Here is a 17,094-nt window from a genome sequence, read left to right as displayed (position 1 = left end):
TGCATGCCATCTCATTTGCCTGGTGTGCCTTATGTCAATGCCAGTGACGTTCACTTAAGATGAGTCCGATATCGGCGTCTCCTGGTCCGCGGTCACGTGGGGGTATGCACAGGATTTTGTGATGCCGATAGCGGCCGGTCTGCAACCCCGTTGTTGTCGCTCCCCCTTTAGCTCTCGTTATCGCCTGCGCCCTGCGTCCCTCGTTTCGCTATCTCTGCAAGCCTGCTTGATCCGTCGGTGATTCCCCACGCGCCGCTGCCCTGCCTTTTCTCCCTTTGTTATTTGGCAATGCTAGCCGTCAAAAGAAAATAATTAATCGTCATACCATCGCACAAGCATAAAAGGCGAAAAAGTCTGGTCCTTGCTTTTGATCAGGTCGGCGGAGGACACTCGGGGAAGCAGGGCGAAAGGCTGTAGAGCATATATCAAAGCCACTCCGATCGTCGCCATCATGTCTAGTGCTCACTAAGGTCACGATGCCTCAAATGTCGGCCATACCGACTCCTCTACGCGAAAAGCATTCCTCTTTGCCAAAGCCAGAAACCTCCACGCAAGATTCAAAGTAGTGGAAGCGATCACTACGGTTATCAGTTATGAGCACCTTACATAAACCGGGTTTACCTCAGTCAGTGAACAGTCCTTTTACTTCGACATTGATCGTCTCGCGTAGGATCAATACTGCATTTTATTCTTGCCCTTAACTGGTTTACCGTCTAATAAGTCTATCTCAGTTTCAGCTCTCGGACACGACGCTCCCAAGTGCCCATGGATCCCTCCCAATTCCGCGACCAACCCAAGCCTGTCACAATTGCAACGAGAAATCACGATTTGAAGACCTTCCGACACCTCCAGAAAACCAGCGTCGAACGGCCCGAGCCCTCACAGATTCTGAAGAAGACTCATGCCTCCCAATGCCCGAGCCCCGACGATGACGAAGACACAAGCGACAAGTTGAATCAACCCTTCGTCAAGGTGAAGCCTCAATTTTCAGCGCTCTCCAGAGCGTCACATTGCACAAATCAAAGCGGGGTAGTCTCTTCACACTGAGGTCCGACCTCGCTTTTGTACCATGATCCCTCCACATTAACGAAAACTCCCATCGCGACATTACTTCCGGTCCTGGCTCCTCTCTCGGCTATATCCGTGTCCATTTTCCGTTGATGACTGCTATCTGCCAAATTCAACGTAGGAGTCATGGTTCCCGAAGGCAATATTACCGAAGGCTGGCAAGTTTCCTGTGGGAGGCTGATTTTCTCATGACTGACAAACCATACTCACAGGAACTCTCGCATTGCCCATTCCCAACAACCGCCTGGGCGCATTCCGCATCGACGCACACCGGTATACTCGAATGCTTCCCCCTGTCGCAGACAATCACAAGCCAGCTCCCTGTCACACGAGGCAAAAATGCGACCTCACAAGGCCCTCTCGATGGCAAGATATCTCCATCATGCAGAAGAAGCGCCAACAAAGCTAATGAATGATCTCGGCTACACTCCGGCCTCTCCGAATCGACGAAGTGACGGCTCACGAACATACCCCGGAACCCTTCTTACACCCTGAATTTATTACAACGACTCAAGGGCTACCTCACATTCTGGATGTTTCATTGCAACTCCCGACTGCATCACTGTTGGTAGTGGCCGATATTAAGCATCAAATCTCAATTACCCGTCGCTGGCTCTCCAACGGAACGTGCATGCAAAGCTAGATGCCCAGAGAAGGATTCACCGGAAACATACACGAGTAGCATGGCCGCATCCTCGACGCTCCGCTCCATGTCGGCCAGACGAACAACCGAGACTCCGGTTGCTTTTCCGACACTCGAATGCGACGGCTATGGTCCATACAACGTTGAAATCATACACTATCATACAACGAGATACGAGTTACAGGAGGACAGTGGCTTCTTCTCGACTGCGCCCATAAACGTGTCTGAGGGTAGTGAGGCTGAATGGCCACCTCCTGCTCCCGCATCCCTTTCTGCCAGAGCTCGGCTTCGGTTGTGTAAAGTCCTGCCCGTGGTAGACATTCCACATATGAAGTGAACTCAGCGAACAACTCTTCGGTAAGTGAGCGATGCCGCCTGGTTGAAGATTTCAGGGCTCAGCAAGCTCTCTTTATTCAAACGCCAGCCTACCGACGCCATTGCGGCTTCAGGGGCTGAGGTGAAGGTGGCATCAATGCTTTGAAGTCTGAGAATGCCGATACCTCGGTAGGCCGGCTTATGCCATATGCTTCTCGTGTCAACGGATCAGTGATGAGGCTGGCAGCCCTCAAGCGTCACAGAAACTAGAGACAAGAGTATCTACCAGATTGCATCTCGACTTAACGTCAACGCTATCGCCGACTACTACGGCATCAAGGAGTTGGCAAAGCATTCGACTAGCAAGACCGAGATTACTCTGAAGCACCTGGACCTCTCCATCATTCCTCAGATCATCGCCGAGACGTCTACCGCGAAACTCGCTCCCTCACCATGTCGGCTACGGCTAGGTACATGGAGGCATTTTCCTCGTAGCCCATGGCTCTTCTTGTGAGTTTGCTCGTCGCGAAGCTGTTCCAGTCGGATGGCTGATACTCGATGCGCCCACGGCAAAGGTCTGCGTACCAGCAGTGACGTGGTCTTGACAGACCGGATGAGATTTCTGGTCACACAATAGCGCTTGCTCGGAAACTTTCGATCGGCGCAATACTACACGATCCATTTCAAAGATCCCTGGCTTCACATTCTCCCATACGGTTCCGCTTACAAGGATGGTCTTCTGGCCTATCTCTCCAACATGGCCCCATCGAGTACATGTCTTTAAGTCAGTGGACTTGGTATTCTTCAACACCTGAATGCGGTAGAACTTGTTATTGTTTGCTGAAGAATTCGGCTGGTTCAAACCTTCTCGTGGAACTGCTCATGACCCGCCCCCAAACTTCATCGACTGGCACCAACGAGCGTCATTGTTATGAGCTCGGTAGTCGGACGAGGTCCCAGTTTGAAGAAGACAACTTCCAATAGCCCGTAACACCAAGAAGACACTATTGACACGATCCTTTCAACCCATCAGACTCTGCATTCCACGACAACTATCGAGATCGACCCATTCAACCCCCAGAGTCTTCGCCTATCCTTAACAGTCGACTTGGACTCACACCGGCGCGAGTTTTGTCCCAGGATACAAGCATACTGCGAGAATACAATGGCATCGTCACTGTCAATGACCGAATCTCCCCCAAAGCGCGCAATAGAGGTCGACTTCCGAGAGTGGTGCGGGACCATCGACGTGAAGACGGTCGAGGTGGAAGACAAAGAAGGTGTCGAAAACGACAAAGTACAACGAATGTCTCGAGTGGGTCATGTAGTCCAGGCACATTCCCGTCTTCAAGAACCACTGCCCAGACGAGCCCGTGTTGTTGTTGGAGGTCCTGATGAGGAGTAACAGGCCGAGCACGACCAGGATGTTGGATATAGGCCTGATCTCGACGCTGGACTTCGACTTATCACAACAAACTGATGTCAAGGCCACTACGGATGAGAGTGAGATTCGAATTGCTCCGTGTAACTCTGGAGCCTACTTCTCCTGGAGGCCGGTCTCCTAGTGAGCCCCAACAGTCGGGTCACCGTGAGCGACGCGATGCTCCAAACAATCCGGTTTCCCGATCGACTGCAAGCTCGCAAGCCAACAAAATGCCCCCTGGGAGTTGTACGAGACTTGAGTTTGAGCCATTGGCAACATCAGAAGTATCACGACCCAATTCGCAACAAAAGCACGAAGTGACTATTGGAGGCAGCTGGAATGTCATTACAGTACTACCAGACACAAGTTGCACAATCCGACCACCTTCGGAGAGTAAGCTTCCTGCGGTTCAAGGATTAACGGAGATGCGTGGAAGATCTCGTGTGAGTGATCCGCCTTTGTGGGCCTGCAAATACTGACGTTCAACATTCCAGCACGGGAAAACCTGAACGGCATGACTGATAGTGTGATCACTGGCACAACACCCTATCGAAAGCGACAACAAGCTTAGGCTACGCATGGTCGATTTTGCATGATCTCAATACCAATATTGCAAATATGGCGACTGCTTGTGGAACAGCCCTCGCGAGGGACTCGACAAATACATTACATCCATCCGCGAAGCCTATCATCTGTGCACGATGATCGCAAACTCTCCGGTCACAACGATTCATGATTGTAGTTGCCTCGAGCGGTGGTGCTGTCACATCCGATACATGGATCGTGATTCTGAGACGTTGATGTCTTTCCAACCGGCATAATGAGCGCTTGGGTCAGTACACGGGCTAGGATCTACATGGAAGGCTACCTCCTGGTGCCAAAATGTGTCAACAAAAGTACCAGCTATACCAAGAAGATTATCAGCGGTGCAAGTACAACGATGTCAGTCTGGTTCGGTGGCCCAAACTTCGATACAACATGGTGCATAGGTGGCTCAACGGAGGACCATGGCGTTAGATTAACGTTGATTTACATTTCCCAATTGGGACAGGATACTGGTCACTATTGGACAGGTTTTTAAGCATAAAACCTTGTTTGTGTACTGGCAGGTGTCCACGCTAAAGCACCTTCCTCGGCCATGTCGTTCCACTGTCAACCTTGCCGTCTTCAGAGAGTTTTGGACGATTCGGACCAATGGCGACAGGACAGAAGGATGAGACACTGGCAATGGGAGGTAAGACAATATCGCTGTTGTTAACTTGGATATATAGGCCGGGCGGATTAAAGGGTTCTTGGGTTAGAGAAGAAGGTTGAGCTTAACCCTGTGGCTGTTGACTAGGCACCGCAAACGTCTTGAGCATGACATGGTTGGATCGGCACCAAGACTATCGTTTCCAGATCAGGAGAGGCATATCTACTCGGACAATGAAACCTTCAGGACTGACACAGGCCAATGAACGAGGAAAGCGGGATTGATTGTTGCTGAAGCGTTTCAAAACCTTTCGCGCTCGTATATCGCAGATGGCATCCGCCACCATGCATGCCGTTTCGGTTAAACGTCGGCATTTCACATTGAGGCTCAGGTTAAGGCCCGCTCCACAGAAACCAGCGGCCGCCCAGTCACCGGATCCTCCACAACAACAAGCCATGGATTATGCTACCTGAACAGGGCTCTATCGGCATATATTTCTTGTAAGAACTTCGCCGATCTCCAAGATTATCTCAGCATTCCACGCTCGACGCCACGCGACCAAGATTTATGCGGTCTTTGTTCCCGTGGACCTGGCCAGCCAAGCGAGTCAACAGCCTTGGAGAAAGCCTCCAAGGGCATCAAGGCGACACAATGAAAGATCAGTCTTCGCCCGTCAGACTCTGCTTCTTACATGTGCAATCAAACCGAGCGGTAGCAGTACCATTTCACACGTCTTGCGTCACCGTCCCAGGCCGGGGAATCGGCGGCAGGGAAGAGATCTAGGCCTCAGGAGGTGTGTGAAGATGATTTGAACTTGCTTAGCGGGACTTAAATTGACACGGCTTTCGATATACAGGCGAAATCGCGTGAAACTTGCACACTCGCCATCACAAGCCAAAGGATCGTCACCTCTCCCCAGGCTCCCTCTCTATTTTTGAGGCACCCTACGATCAACTCAACTTTAACCCAACATAGAAGCTGCTGTTTTCTGACATCGTCGAGTCAATGGGCATCCTCCGATTGCAACATCAGTATACACAAATCTCGGAGTAGAGACGACAGGGTTCTTCGTGGCCTGCATCACCTTGCTGCCAAGCGCCAAACACAAAGACACCCTCTACCAACTCAGAAGTCAGAAGTCATTACAGTTTTGGGGTCACCTGTCCGGTTTGTGATGGTCCGCTCCCACTTCCATCACAGCAAGATCACTGTGGTGCGACTCACCAAACTCGCAGGAGCTCCGTCACCATGGCACCGACAACAGAGAGACAAGGGGTATGGATGCGAATGTTGTGGGACGGTCAGTCGGATCTGAGGGGGTACGATGGATAGCTCGCAGCTTGAGACCTCATCAATGAGGTGTCACTAGACTGACTCGGGAAGTTGAAGCGCTGTCCAATGGGGCTACGAAGAACACACATCACAACCATCAAGCACACAGACTTTCATCCCTCGGGCAATGGATCGAAGAATGCAGCTGTGCATAAAGAGATGCCGATGTTTGGAAGTACTGTGCAATCCCTGCTGCCAGAGTCTTGTCGATTTACGAAACCATCCGCAACGCCAGCTCAGCAATCTCTTCCTTTCAACCATCCTAGCATCCATGAACGATACTTTCATCTACAGAGGCGTTTACGTATTGAGTCTCCCTCGAAAGTATAATCTCCAATTCCCTGACCTCCGGGCCATTTTGCGCTTCCCTCGATTTCGCTTTTGGTAAACCCACCACTGATGTCTACCAGCGCGATCTCCTTACTCCGAATCATGCCCTCGACATTTCTTCCATCTCATCCTCTCGCACCCTCCACCGTCGGGACCCATTTGGGACCTCCCATACTCAACTTTGGACTCCAGTCCCAGAGTGGCTGCGGTATCCTCGGCCCAATTGCAGAGTTCTCTTCGGCCTCAGTCTTTCTCAAGATCTCCGCGAGCGTGGATTGCCTCTTTGCGACAACTGGGCATGGTCATGTTGAAGATGCAGCATTCTGTCGATTTCATAATATCTTGGAGTACCTCATCCAGGTCCTTCAAGCCTGCCATATCGAGCTACAGCATTCGCCAGAAAGCTTCCGTGGCGTCAAGATGTAGTCGCCAAGCGATCGCCATCAAAATAGTCAACTGCGTTAAGGTTCGGGTTTTAGAAGAGGCTTCAGCCCCCAGGCCACAAAGGTAAAGGACACCAATAAACTCATACGGGCCAAAATAGGCAACAAAATTTACTAAGACTATGGCGACCGCGGTATGAGGACTCATTGTCCCCCATCAGTGAGATTGATGAATGTCGTGCTGTTCGTGTAGCTAATCCTAATTGCCTCAAGCAGTTTTCTTGCTATCGCCGCCGCAAAGTCCCATACCGACGCAACGACCGATGGACCCCCGAGCCTCATCCCGACGAGCAATAAAGAATGCCCCAGGACTATAAAGGTCACGAAGCGAAGGGCCGGACTGCCGGTAAGACAGTTTTTCCAGAGTGTCGGGGATACCAAGGCTCGAGGTCACTCATCGCTAGACTTGTCGAGTGAATGGGCTGTTCCAAAAGGGGTTTTCGGGGCTGCATTACAACGTTCTCTGGAGGGATATTTTTGGCCTACAAGCATGATTTCCAATAAATTATGTTAAGATCTGGTCTTGATCCAGGGGAAGGCCGAGTCTTGTTGCCATACACGCGTCCTGGCCGGAAACCTTTACCAAGCCCTCCATGTCTTGGAAGTGGAGACAAGGAGCTGAGGATGGCATCTGCTACAAACAGCGCCACCTGCTTTTTCATCCTCCGATCTGAGCCATCTGCCCAGTCTTGCTCTGGTTTGTCTGTCTCAGGTTATCCGGCCAAGTGGTGCTACGGCTGAGTACCGGGAAACATGGCATCATGTCACGGCCCTCATTCGGACAACCTGCCCCGTCTCATCACCATATTTAATCTTCGTTCCCTATTTGTGGCTCAATCTGTATATACTCGTTACACAATGGCAACGTCTCACCAACATCTCGTGGTAGCTGCCTTATTTTCATAGTCTTCGTTGTCCCTTCGTTACGGAGCCCGTGGTTCTTGTTGGCTGGTACTCGGCGAAACCGTAATACGGCCTCAAGGCGATCCGAAGCTCCGGCTCGTATTTCTGTCATGTCGGCGTGTTGGTGAGAAGTCGGGAAGGACGTGAGCGCTGCGCAGATGACCGCTTGGGGGCCTTTTCTCGCTGCACTCGTGTTAGCACTGAACACGACCTGTTTTACTTTACGTTAAAGGTCTTCGCATCGCTCTCTCAGTCTCGTCTCATCAGGCGTACCCAAAGCAAATTTTGTAGCCATGTAGAGATTAAAGTTCAGATGAGAGCGCTCCAGGTACCCAGGCCAGCATCGCTTTGAGATATCATGTCCGAGTGCACCAGTTCCTAATAGAAGACTCACCGACGATTTTGATGCCGCGGCTTCTGTCCATCAGTTGGTGTTAGCCTTGCCGTTGCTGCGCTTCTCTTGTCGAAATCGATGGTGGAGGAGCACAATGGCTCATGCTGATTGCTTAGTGGCGCCAAAAAACGCGTGCAGTTGTCGCTGGGAGTCTATCAGAAAGCGACATTACTGCGCTGGTCGGTATTGGAGGCATCTGATTGATTTCAATAAGTATCACTATGCAAAATAGTAATCTTGATCTACCTGTATATATTTACAAGATGTCATGGTGCTTTAGCGAATTTCAAACGATAGTAATGTACATTGAAATGCGTTTGATCTAATTGTGTGTTCTCGGGGCTTAGAGTTAAAATAAGCATTTTTTCGCCAAATCGTCAATTCAGCAGCTAGGAATACAGAGCTCATATGAAAAGTCTCAGGATAAATCGGCAAATCCAATAAGATCATTTAAAACACCAGCATCGCTTCTGATTAATGAAGAACTGTCTTTTTGTCAATGATATAATGTGAGGTGTGAGCTTCTCCTACCCTGTACCTTTGTGACTGTGGAGACTTCCCCACTTCCCCAGATCCGTTTGTTTTGCCCCACATGGTTCCCACGCGTCAGCCGCGCTCGCAACTGCCTTTGTTCAAGATGCATCGCCTCTCAACTCTACACATCGTCCTCCCTCCAAACAGCAGCCATCAAGCAAGCGCTCTACTTGTGAGGAGCTTTCTTAGCCGGTTTCTCTAGACCTTGCTGCTGTTGTCATCATCTTCAATACAAGCGCCAATCTGATGGGCCGATAACACAACCGTCGATACAAACGTCGCATTGAGAATGAGCCATTCGGGACTTCGACATAGTCATACGGGCGAATACAATTACCGCTTGGGTCTGAGCACGTGGCATTTGCGAGAGCACTGCACCCAAACGACCAATCGCACCCTCCTGTCCATGCCAGCACAAACACAACATCACACGACCAACCGAGACAGTCGTCACAATCTCCTATTCCGAAAAGCGATCGAGGCAGACAGCAGAAACGGAATCAGCTGAGCAGCAGGCTTCTTTGAGCCCATCTTTTGTCACCCAAGCCTCACCGGATTCATTACGTGTTTGTGTTTGATCAGGTGCTCACAAACCGTTTTTTGCTTTTCAGCCGGACCGATCACCTTCATCTCATCACTTCAAGACTCCATACTTCAGGTGGCACTACGGAGATCAGGATGTTTCATCGAATGTGACCCAGAAGCGAAGAACTCAACTCGCGACTGACAGGATCCGATCGATGTCCCCCACCACCCAAGCATGAAGATCCTTACATTTGACTCAAGAGAAAAGCCGTCTGGCCCTGACCCGCATGCCGTCGATGTCTTGAACAGTCAATTCAAACCAAGGGAGAGCGCAGTAGGCTACTTCACCATCAACCTGCTTAGAGAAGAGGTATCCGATGCTACTCATCTTCTGACACCCTGAGGTCAGTTCTGCGCATTCGAATTCCTTACTTCACTTCCATCAACTCTCATTACAGCCTCATTAAAGCAGTCAGAATAGCATAATCATTCTAACTTACTTTTAGGTATAATTGCCGCGGCAACCCTCAAGCAAAATGACCGACGCATCACTCGAAACCAAGCCCCTCTTGATCCCCTCTACTGGCATCTGCAGTGTGCACCAACTCAACTTCATTCCATAGATCAGTATACGAAGGCACATATTACCGCCTCCTCTGAGGCAACATCACGGCTCTATTTACTCTTTCGGCTCTCACCACCTCGCTCCTCTATTCATCGTCCAACCCAGCTGAGAGGCTTCACTCATAATGAGTGAGATAAGCGGTGGCCAACGCAGTTGTTCGACTGGTTCATCACCTGTGGACCAACCTCTTCTGTCAAACCGGAGCGAGAATTGGTGCTGCACACTCTCATTCACCAGACATCGAATTCGTACCTTGCCCCGCTGTCTTATTCAGAGAACACGAAGACTGCAAGACGGTGGACGCCGGCTCCCTACGCCTTGGTCAGGATGCGCACATTTCCCTTGCTAAGCGCCGTCATCTTCAAGTGCCCCGCCATGTTATCAACAACTCTTGACCTTTGTTATCCCCGACTTTCCCGACCAATCGTCATTGTCAGCGCCTGTGAGATACGTGAGACTCAATACTTGCCTTTCAAGCGGCCCTCTCTTATAAAGTCCATCGGCAGGACCACATTACCGGATTGAGACAGGAGACTGTTCACTATTGGACAGTGTTAAGCATAAAACTTTGTTCGTCAATGGGCAGGCAAGCCGGAGCGCCTTCCTCGGCGCGCCGTGTTAGGCTCACCTTCACTGTCACAATCACTCAAGGAGACGCAAAAAATTCAAGGCCATGTTAGTAGTTAGTTTAGGTATGCAATTCCATTAAAAAGAGTTGGTAATCTCTATATAATTTACCATAACAGTATTGTCTTTCAAAGCTCTTGTAGCATTTAACTCCATCTTTCGCCATTGACTGCAGTCCTCAAGCGTCCGAACCCATCGCCTTGTAGTCGTCATGCCACTTTTGAGAGCGAAGAGGGCTCTGATCCGGGCCGAGTTGTGTTGCCAACCTTCGTACTAAACAAGCTTGTCACCTTCATTCTCGATATATGCGGTCGAAGGGAAGTGACGAGCAATACTCCGAGAAGGGTACAGACGAGCATCATCGAAGAATACCCATGCACGCTGTTCAAAGACCCTTTTCTGCACTTCCATCGTTGATATGAGTTGCAGATTGAGTTGATGGTACATGGGTGCTTCATCCGCAAGGTCAGCAGACACTTTAAGGATGAGGTGACCATACGGATACGAGTTCCGGAAGTCCTCAAGTCGGACGAGCAAGCTTTCCTTCTGCTCAGGATCGGAGATGTCGTGAGGAAAGCCTTTAGAAACCTGATAGAAAAAGTGTGAGTGATAGTTGCCAAAACTAATGTTCGTGATACTGTGCTTGGAGTGTAAGGTAAAGTTGACATGAATGGGGCTTGCGGTGGTGATGGAGTAATGAGCAGCCTGGAGATGCTGCGCCATTTGACTGTTAAAAGCCTTTTCCTTGAGTTCTGGAGCATACATGTGTTGTAAGCTGTGGCTTTAAAGCGTATATGTGACCTGTCGAGTCTCGGAGTGTTTTGGGCAGACTGTCGATACCTTTGCAGGGTGAATCGTTCTTGGGTCGTCAAGAGTAAAGGAGGACGATCGCCACCGGATATGGAGAACGTAACAATCACGAATCCGCCTTTCAAATCGCTGAGGTGAAGGTGAGGGTAAGAGTGTACGAGGTGGAACTCATAAGAGGTGGGAGAAGAATTAACCCTGCATCAGGAGATTCAAGAGCAAAGATTAGTGGATGGGTGAATCGAAAGATAAATGAGCGCGCGGGACCGAGAAGGGACCCGTGGGGTGGATCGGAAGAGGGTGAACGACGAATGCAAATCAATGATATGCCTTCTTCTAGATTGGCTTTCTTCAAGAAGGAAAGATAACTAGGTCAGTATGACCCCCACTGAACCATAAGAGTCCCCCCGGCACTCCTCCATATTCTCTCGTGATCAGCTCCTCGTTTTCCGACTGACGGGTGCCTGAGTGAGATTGATTTCTCTTGAGCCTTTCAAGTCTCGAGGTTCAATATCCAGCAATGCTTTGATGGGATACAATCGGTTTAACAGAGGCTGGTATGGTCAGTGGCGACACGAGTTAGAAAAAGCAGTCTTGGGTATTCGCGGCCAGGTCGCTTGCCTCCGTGATGGGATCCCGGCAATCGAGTTTCCTGATATTTTTAGAGACTCTGTAATCCACGTAGAGTGAAGGACAGTCCTGCTGAAAGTCGGTTCGGCCGGGATGATAGCATTCGGCGCCTTAACGCCTTGACATATGCTTCGAGGACCATGGATGGGCCGCCACCTTGGAACGATGGCCTTTGAGATGGCCCTTGGCCGGGGGTTCGAAGATACGGCTTGGGGCTTGACATGAGCTCAAAGGTTCTGACCTCGACCTGCGGTGGTGGCTCCTCGTGTCACCCCAACTAATTGCGAACCGTGTCTGATTCGTCGATGATGTATTGGAATGGGAAAGAATACTAAACGCAAGCGATGGACCGGGGCGAGCTTGAACAGTGCACATGGCTGATTCTGCGCGCCAATGATTTAAGTGGCCAAGATGAGGTTGCTCCCAGGGGCAAAGCAACCGCCGCATTGTATGAAGAGTTTCTCGGAGCCTGCGTACTGGTGTATGGAAGATGATGTCGTCAAGATCCTCGAGTTCGGGCTATTGCTGCATGTATTCAGGTTTCGGTTCTTGTCAACTCAGACGCAACAACGGAGGCAACTGGAATGTATTGATGAGGAGAATTGGATCTGAGCATGAGTTGTGATCGGTATGGTGATCTTGTACTTGTGTTTCTTGACCGATCGAAGGTGGGATACGATCTGGTAGGCAGTCTGTTCTGAGATCTTCTGTGATGCCTGGCCGTCCTTGGGAATCTTGTCCTCGTCGCCAACGATCTCGCCCTCCTCCCTGTTCTCGTCCTTCGCAGGCTTGTTCTCGGGTTTGGGAGCGAGTCAGGAAGCCGCGAGTTGCAACTAGGTGCTGTATGTCGGGGGTTCTAGCGCGATGGGTGAAGGTCATGGACCGAGATCGTGGTAAACCGGTCAATGGGGCTAGATACAATGATAATCGGTCAAGAGGCTCTCGGTGCCGTCTGGTCTTCACGCATCTAGGAATCCCGCGTAGATAGTTGAGTATATAGTGGTTGCGCAACCGTACCACCCAAATTGAATTCAAGCTCAGATGTCGAAGAGTCTTGTCAAGCCAGTGACAGTCTTCTCGATGCTTGGCACTATTGAGCTGGCCCTACGCGTTCTGCTGCGATTATTGCAGGGTCCTGATCTGGCCTGAAAGGTCGGTATTCCACCGGTGCTGCTTCGTGAGTCTTCGGTGGTATTCTGATCGAGCTTGTGTTGGATTCAATAAATGCGCTCGCAGGTTCTCAATGAGACGTTGCGAGATGAATTGGGCGGCGTTCATATGAGAGAGCATAACGGGGAGCGCCTCTGAGAGTGCAAAGAGAGATACTAAGGCTCATAAAGGGCTAGAATTGTGCATTCCAGAAAGCCTCACTTGTGTTCGACCCCAAACCATCAATAAACGTAACAACAATTCCGCAGCAAACTAGGTATGCAGTTACATTGAAACGCGTGCGATTAATAGCCATCTCTCGACTGTCTCGTGAGGTGGTCATCTTGCACAATGGGCTGTAGATGGAGATATCTAACCCAGTCCGGCCCTGCCCAGAGGTGGTAGTACACCCTTTAGCCAGTGTCCTTATAGTTCAGCGACCATCCAGGCAGAGTGGAAGTAGATTTGTGCTTTGAAAGGTACCCAGAGTTGAGAAGGAAGTGTGAGATGTTTCAAGTCTGTATAAGAAGGAATTAAGATGAAGCGAGACATCCTGGCTGACATCAAGGACAATAGCAAGAGCGATGGTAATCCAGTCAGGGGGCCGACCTAGCTGCTGATGTATGGTAAAGCTCGGTCGGATGACGTATGAGGGTGCGGCATGGGGAACATGGTGGTGCAGTACAGCAATCGAACTGATCTGAATGACCTTGGAGTCTGCACCGCCTTCTCGACGTTTGTGATTCTCATTTGGGCATCAGACAGAATTGGTGGACAGAATTGCACACCCATTAGTCGGCAAAGCCGTGAAGTAAGGACATGGGGGAGTCGGCGAGTGAGACATGGATGAGCATCGCCTCAATCTAGTGAGGTCAGGCGAGTGGAAAGAATAAGACAGCGCGATAACGAAAGATGCCCTATACGTCGGAAAAGAGTTGAGGTCTGCGTAGCAATAGACGACGGTGTGGTGGGAGTCTTGTGACACCAAGGCGAGGCTTGTGGTTGTTGCTCGCCATCGAAATTTCACCTGGAACGACAAAGCTTGAGCAAGACCGTTCCTGAAGTCGCAAATGGGATGATTGCGTTAAATGCGGCAATTCTCGGTCTGAAGCCACGAAGGATGAGCCGGAGTTATTTCAACTCATCATAGATTGACGGTGCGGATCAATGGACAAAAGGGAATTTGGGATCAGCATATGGAGGAAATCCGATACGAAGCGAAAGCACGGGTGAGTCGAGGCCCGATGTCGGGGGTTAGGGAGTTGCTCTTCATGGTGCTGTATACAAGCTTGTATTAATCAATGAGATCCATAAGAGTACGGATAGGATGATGCCAACAACAACAGTATAGTCGGGAGCAGTAGGCTCTACAGTGCCGTGCTGGATGTTAGTCTTGACAGAGGTGGTTTGGATGTCGAAGGATGAAGTGTCCTGAACTTCAGTCTTATCCTTGGGATCTCATCCTTGGGTAAAATGGGCTCAATGGAAGATTGAGACCCAGTATCCGGGCTGAAGGAGCTGCTCGTCGAAGTGATGTATACAGGCTTGCCCCCATTGATGAACTCCATAAAAGCACTGTGGGTCGGAATCGAGTCGTAAAACCTTTAGTTCGATTTCCATCTCGAAAGAGTTGAAGAAGATGAAAGTATTGGCAGCTGAGAAGGAAGTTTGAGATTGTATTGGGTAGATGGATGAGCGGGAAATGCTCGGCGACAATATGTGTGCTTCGCGGGCATTGTACGGCATCTCTTTGAGAGGGTCTGCAATCTAGATGCGCCATCGGTTGAAGGGATTAGACGAACCGCGACCCTGGCCCAGAAATGCAGCTCGATTCTTGAGAGGTGGCGAATGTCTGAAGAGAGGAGGAAGGCGGTGTCGAAAAATAAACTTTGCTTTTCAAGACTTTGATGATGTTATTGTCGATGGCAGTTGGGCCGAGAAACAAGTGACATTCAGATTCCGATACATCTAGCCAAAATAGATTCCGCAGAAAGAGTCCCACAGTTTGACTAACGTACCTAAACTCTGTTCAGGTAGGATAAAGGTGAGATCTTGACTCGGATGAAACTCGGAAAACGCCAAGGGGGATGGCACAGGTGCAGGGGTGCAGGTTTGGAGATTTTCGAGACAAATGCCCAGTGTTCGGAAGATAGTATTCACAGTGGGTTGGCAGTCTCTGCGGGCAGTCTTTTCATCGCCATCACCGACGAACGTAGCAGTGGCAAACCTATCAAAGACCGTGTATCATCCGTGCACTATGGATCTTTGACTCGAAGGTATTAAACTTGACAAGCTCGGTTGTCAAGGTCAATCGGTAGACCATTGGGGGTGGGGACATTGTTCCCCCACTGTTCCAATACGCGATGTCAAAAGTTCACTTGTGTATGATTGATGGAAAAGTTTGGACGATACCTCAAACCTCGGTTGGGTGGTGTCATGGCCCGTGGGTCTCGTTGAGGAGCGATGGTAGGCTCCACGTCTGGCTAAAGGTCCATGGGGCTATCGTTGAGGTCAGCTGCCGAACATAGCAATGAGAAATAGACTAACAACAATTTCCTTTTAGTTCCGATCAACAATGGCCCGGGGCAATTGACGCAGCCAGGGTGGCCTGGGAGTAGGAAAGCGTGTGGTGGAGCTCGAACCCATTTCAATGGTGTCAGAATCTTGTGCGTGATATGGGACATCGATGGAAGGAGTCGGAAAACCAGGTCTGAGGTAGCACCAAGCCCGCATGTGAGAGTGTCCTGGTCAAAGAGGGTTGAGGGTACGAGTGAAAGACGTCAGGATGAATGGTGTGAGGAAGTATGGTGAAATGGAAGGAATTGAGGCTGAATTGCTAGAGGCGATTCGTACAAGACCCTCCTCTCCTCTGTCCCACTGTCTCCCTGGCCTCATCTCTCCTTCTATCCACACACGTTGTTTTTGCTTCGAGAAGTTCGTCATATTTGTCGAGACGTGTTGTCGACTGGTAGATCCGGCGAGAAGTATTGATCTTCTTCCGAAATGGCTTGGATAGCCAACTATGCGTTTTCGAGTTTTGGAGAGAGGTCTTTCCCTTGCTGCGATGTGTTTCCTCCGATTGCTCGATTGATATGTTGAGATATTGAGGGGCGAGCAAGAAGGTTGGGGTTTTGGTGCTGTTTCAGGGCAGGAACCACTGACTCATGGATCCAGTAAACAGGAACGCAAAGCCTAGCCGGCCGGGATCGTACTTGGTGATAGTTGTCAATAAATGGACATTGACGCCTGATCGTTGTCAAGCCAAGTGTTGAGCGTGGGGTGCTTGAGTCGAACTGATCGAAGGATGTCGGGCGAATCGGCGGACCTGCCGCATTAAAGACATGCAAACGAACTGTTGCTGATGGGCGAAACAAGGGAAATTCGAAAACTGAAAGATATGTCAGGAAATGATCGAAAAAAGATCTGGGTCGATTGATATCGTAAGACCTGAAAGAGAGGATGTATTGCACATCACACTCGGAGTCTGCTGGCGTGATACAGAAAAGGTCTGCGCTCACCTCCGAAGCTCGATGTTGTCCCTTTGAAGTGTAACAAAGTTGGTTTGTAGCATCGTGTGTCTTTCAGTCTCGACGGGGAATTGGGTTCGATGTAACAAGACAATGCGGTTAATGAATCAGCGCCGGAAAAGCATCACAAGGACTCAGATGATGGAGGTGAAAAGGGTCAGAGTAACTGGCAGGAAAGTGGTGATGAGGCGGAAAGGATGAAGGGCCAGGCAGGGGCAGCCGGTTGAGTAATTGTGGACAATGAAGGAAGGCGGGACCTGTCTCTCATTCTGTGTATTGATGTTCTTGTTGGAAACTCTAGGGCGCTTTGGAGCGGCGTGTTCTGCATTTCTAGAAGCTTAGGGGCGCTTTTTATCGCCTTTGCCGTCGAGGCGAGTCATGCTGACACGATCCTGACCAGAGTGCATGTTGTCAATGCTAGCGAGGCTGGGTTGTCGAGGTTGAGGATTCGGGATGCAGGGAGCTGAGTCTTGCTGACGCGATACTGATCACAGTGCATCGAATCCACTGTAGCGCGTTGGGGTGCCGTTCTTTGACTTTCAAGAAGCCGGAGACCGGGCGAGGAGTATGCCATTCATTCCGTGCATCGTTGCTCTGGCTGGAAACTTCGGAGTGTGTTCGAGCGCA

At 50.2% G+C, this 17,094-nt stretch overlaps 3 protein-coding genes across 3 annotated transcripts; 2 read left to right on the top strand and 1 right to left on the bottom strand.

Moving 5' to 3' along the window:
• Nucleotides 1-593: 593 nt before the first annotated feature.
• FVEG_06606 (hypothetical protein) lies at nucleotides 594-3,431 on the top strand (the record flags this gene model as incomplete). The annotated part of the gene is made up of 3 exons (XM_018894989.1): nucleotides 594-625; nucleotides 732-972; nucleotides 3,060-3,431. The coding sequence occupies 3 exons, from the start codon at nucleotides 594-596 to the stop codon at nucleotides 3,429-3,431; spliced, it is 645 nt and encodes a 214-aa protein (XP_018752170.1).
• A 3,822-nt stretch (nucleotides 3,432-7,253) lies between these two features.
• Nucleotides 7,254-7,487, top strand: FVEG_06605 (hypothetical protein; the record flags this gene model as incomplete). Its single annotated transcript, XM_018894988.1, has 1 exon — nucleotides 7,254-7,487. The coding sequence occupies one exon, from the start codon at nucleotides 7,254-7,256 to the stop codon at nucleotides 7,485-7,487; it is 234 nt and encodes a 77-aa protein (XP_018752169.1).
• Nucleotides 7,488-10,627: 3,140 nt separating this feature from the next.
• FVEG_15900 (hypothetical protein) lies at nucleotides 10,628-11,119 on the bottom strand (the record flags this gene model as incomplete). Its single annotated transcript, XM_018905129.1, has 1 exon — nucleotides 10,628-11,119. The coding sequence occupies one exon, from the start codon at nucleotides 11,117-11,119 to the stop codon at nucleotides 10,628-10,630; it is 492 nt and encodes a 163-aa protein (XP_018752168.1).
• Between the last annotated feature and the right edge of the window lie 5,975 nt (nucleotides 11,120-17,094).

This window comes from Fusarium verticillioides, chromosome 7 (genome assembly GCF_000149555.1).
Source record: "Fusarium verticillioides 7600 chromosome 7, whole genome shotgun sequence".
NCBI lineage: Eukaryota > Fungi > Ascomycota > Sordariomycetes > Hypocreales > Nectriaceae > Fusarium > Fusarium verticillioides.
Note: the sequence above shows the minus strand (reverse complement) of the source record. Positions and strands in the feature narration are given on the sequence as shown.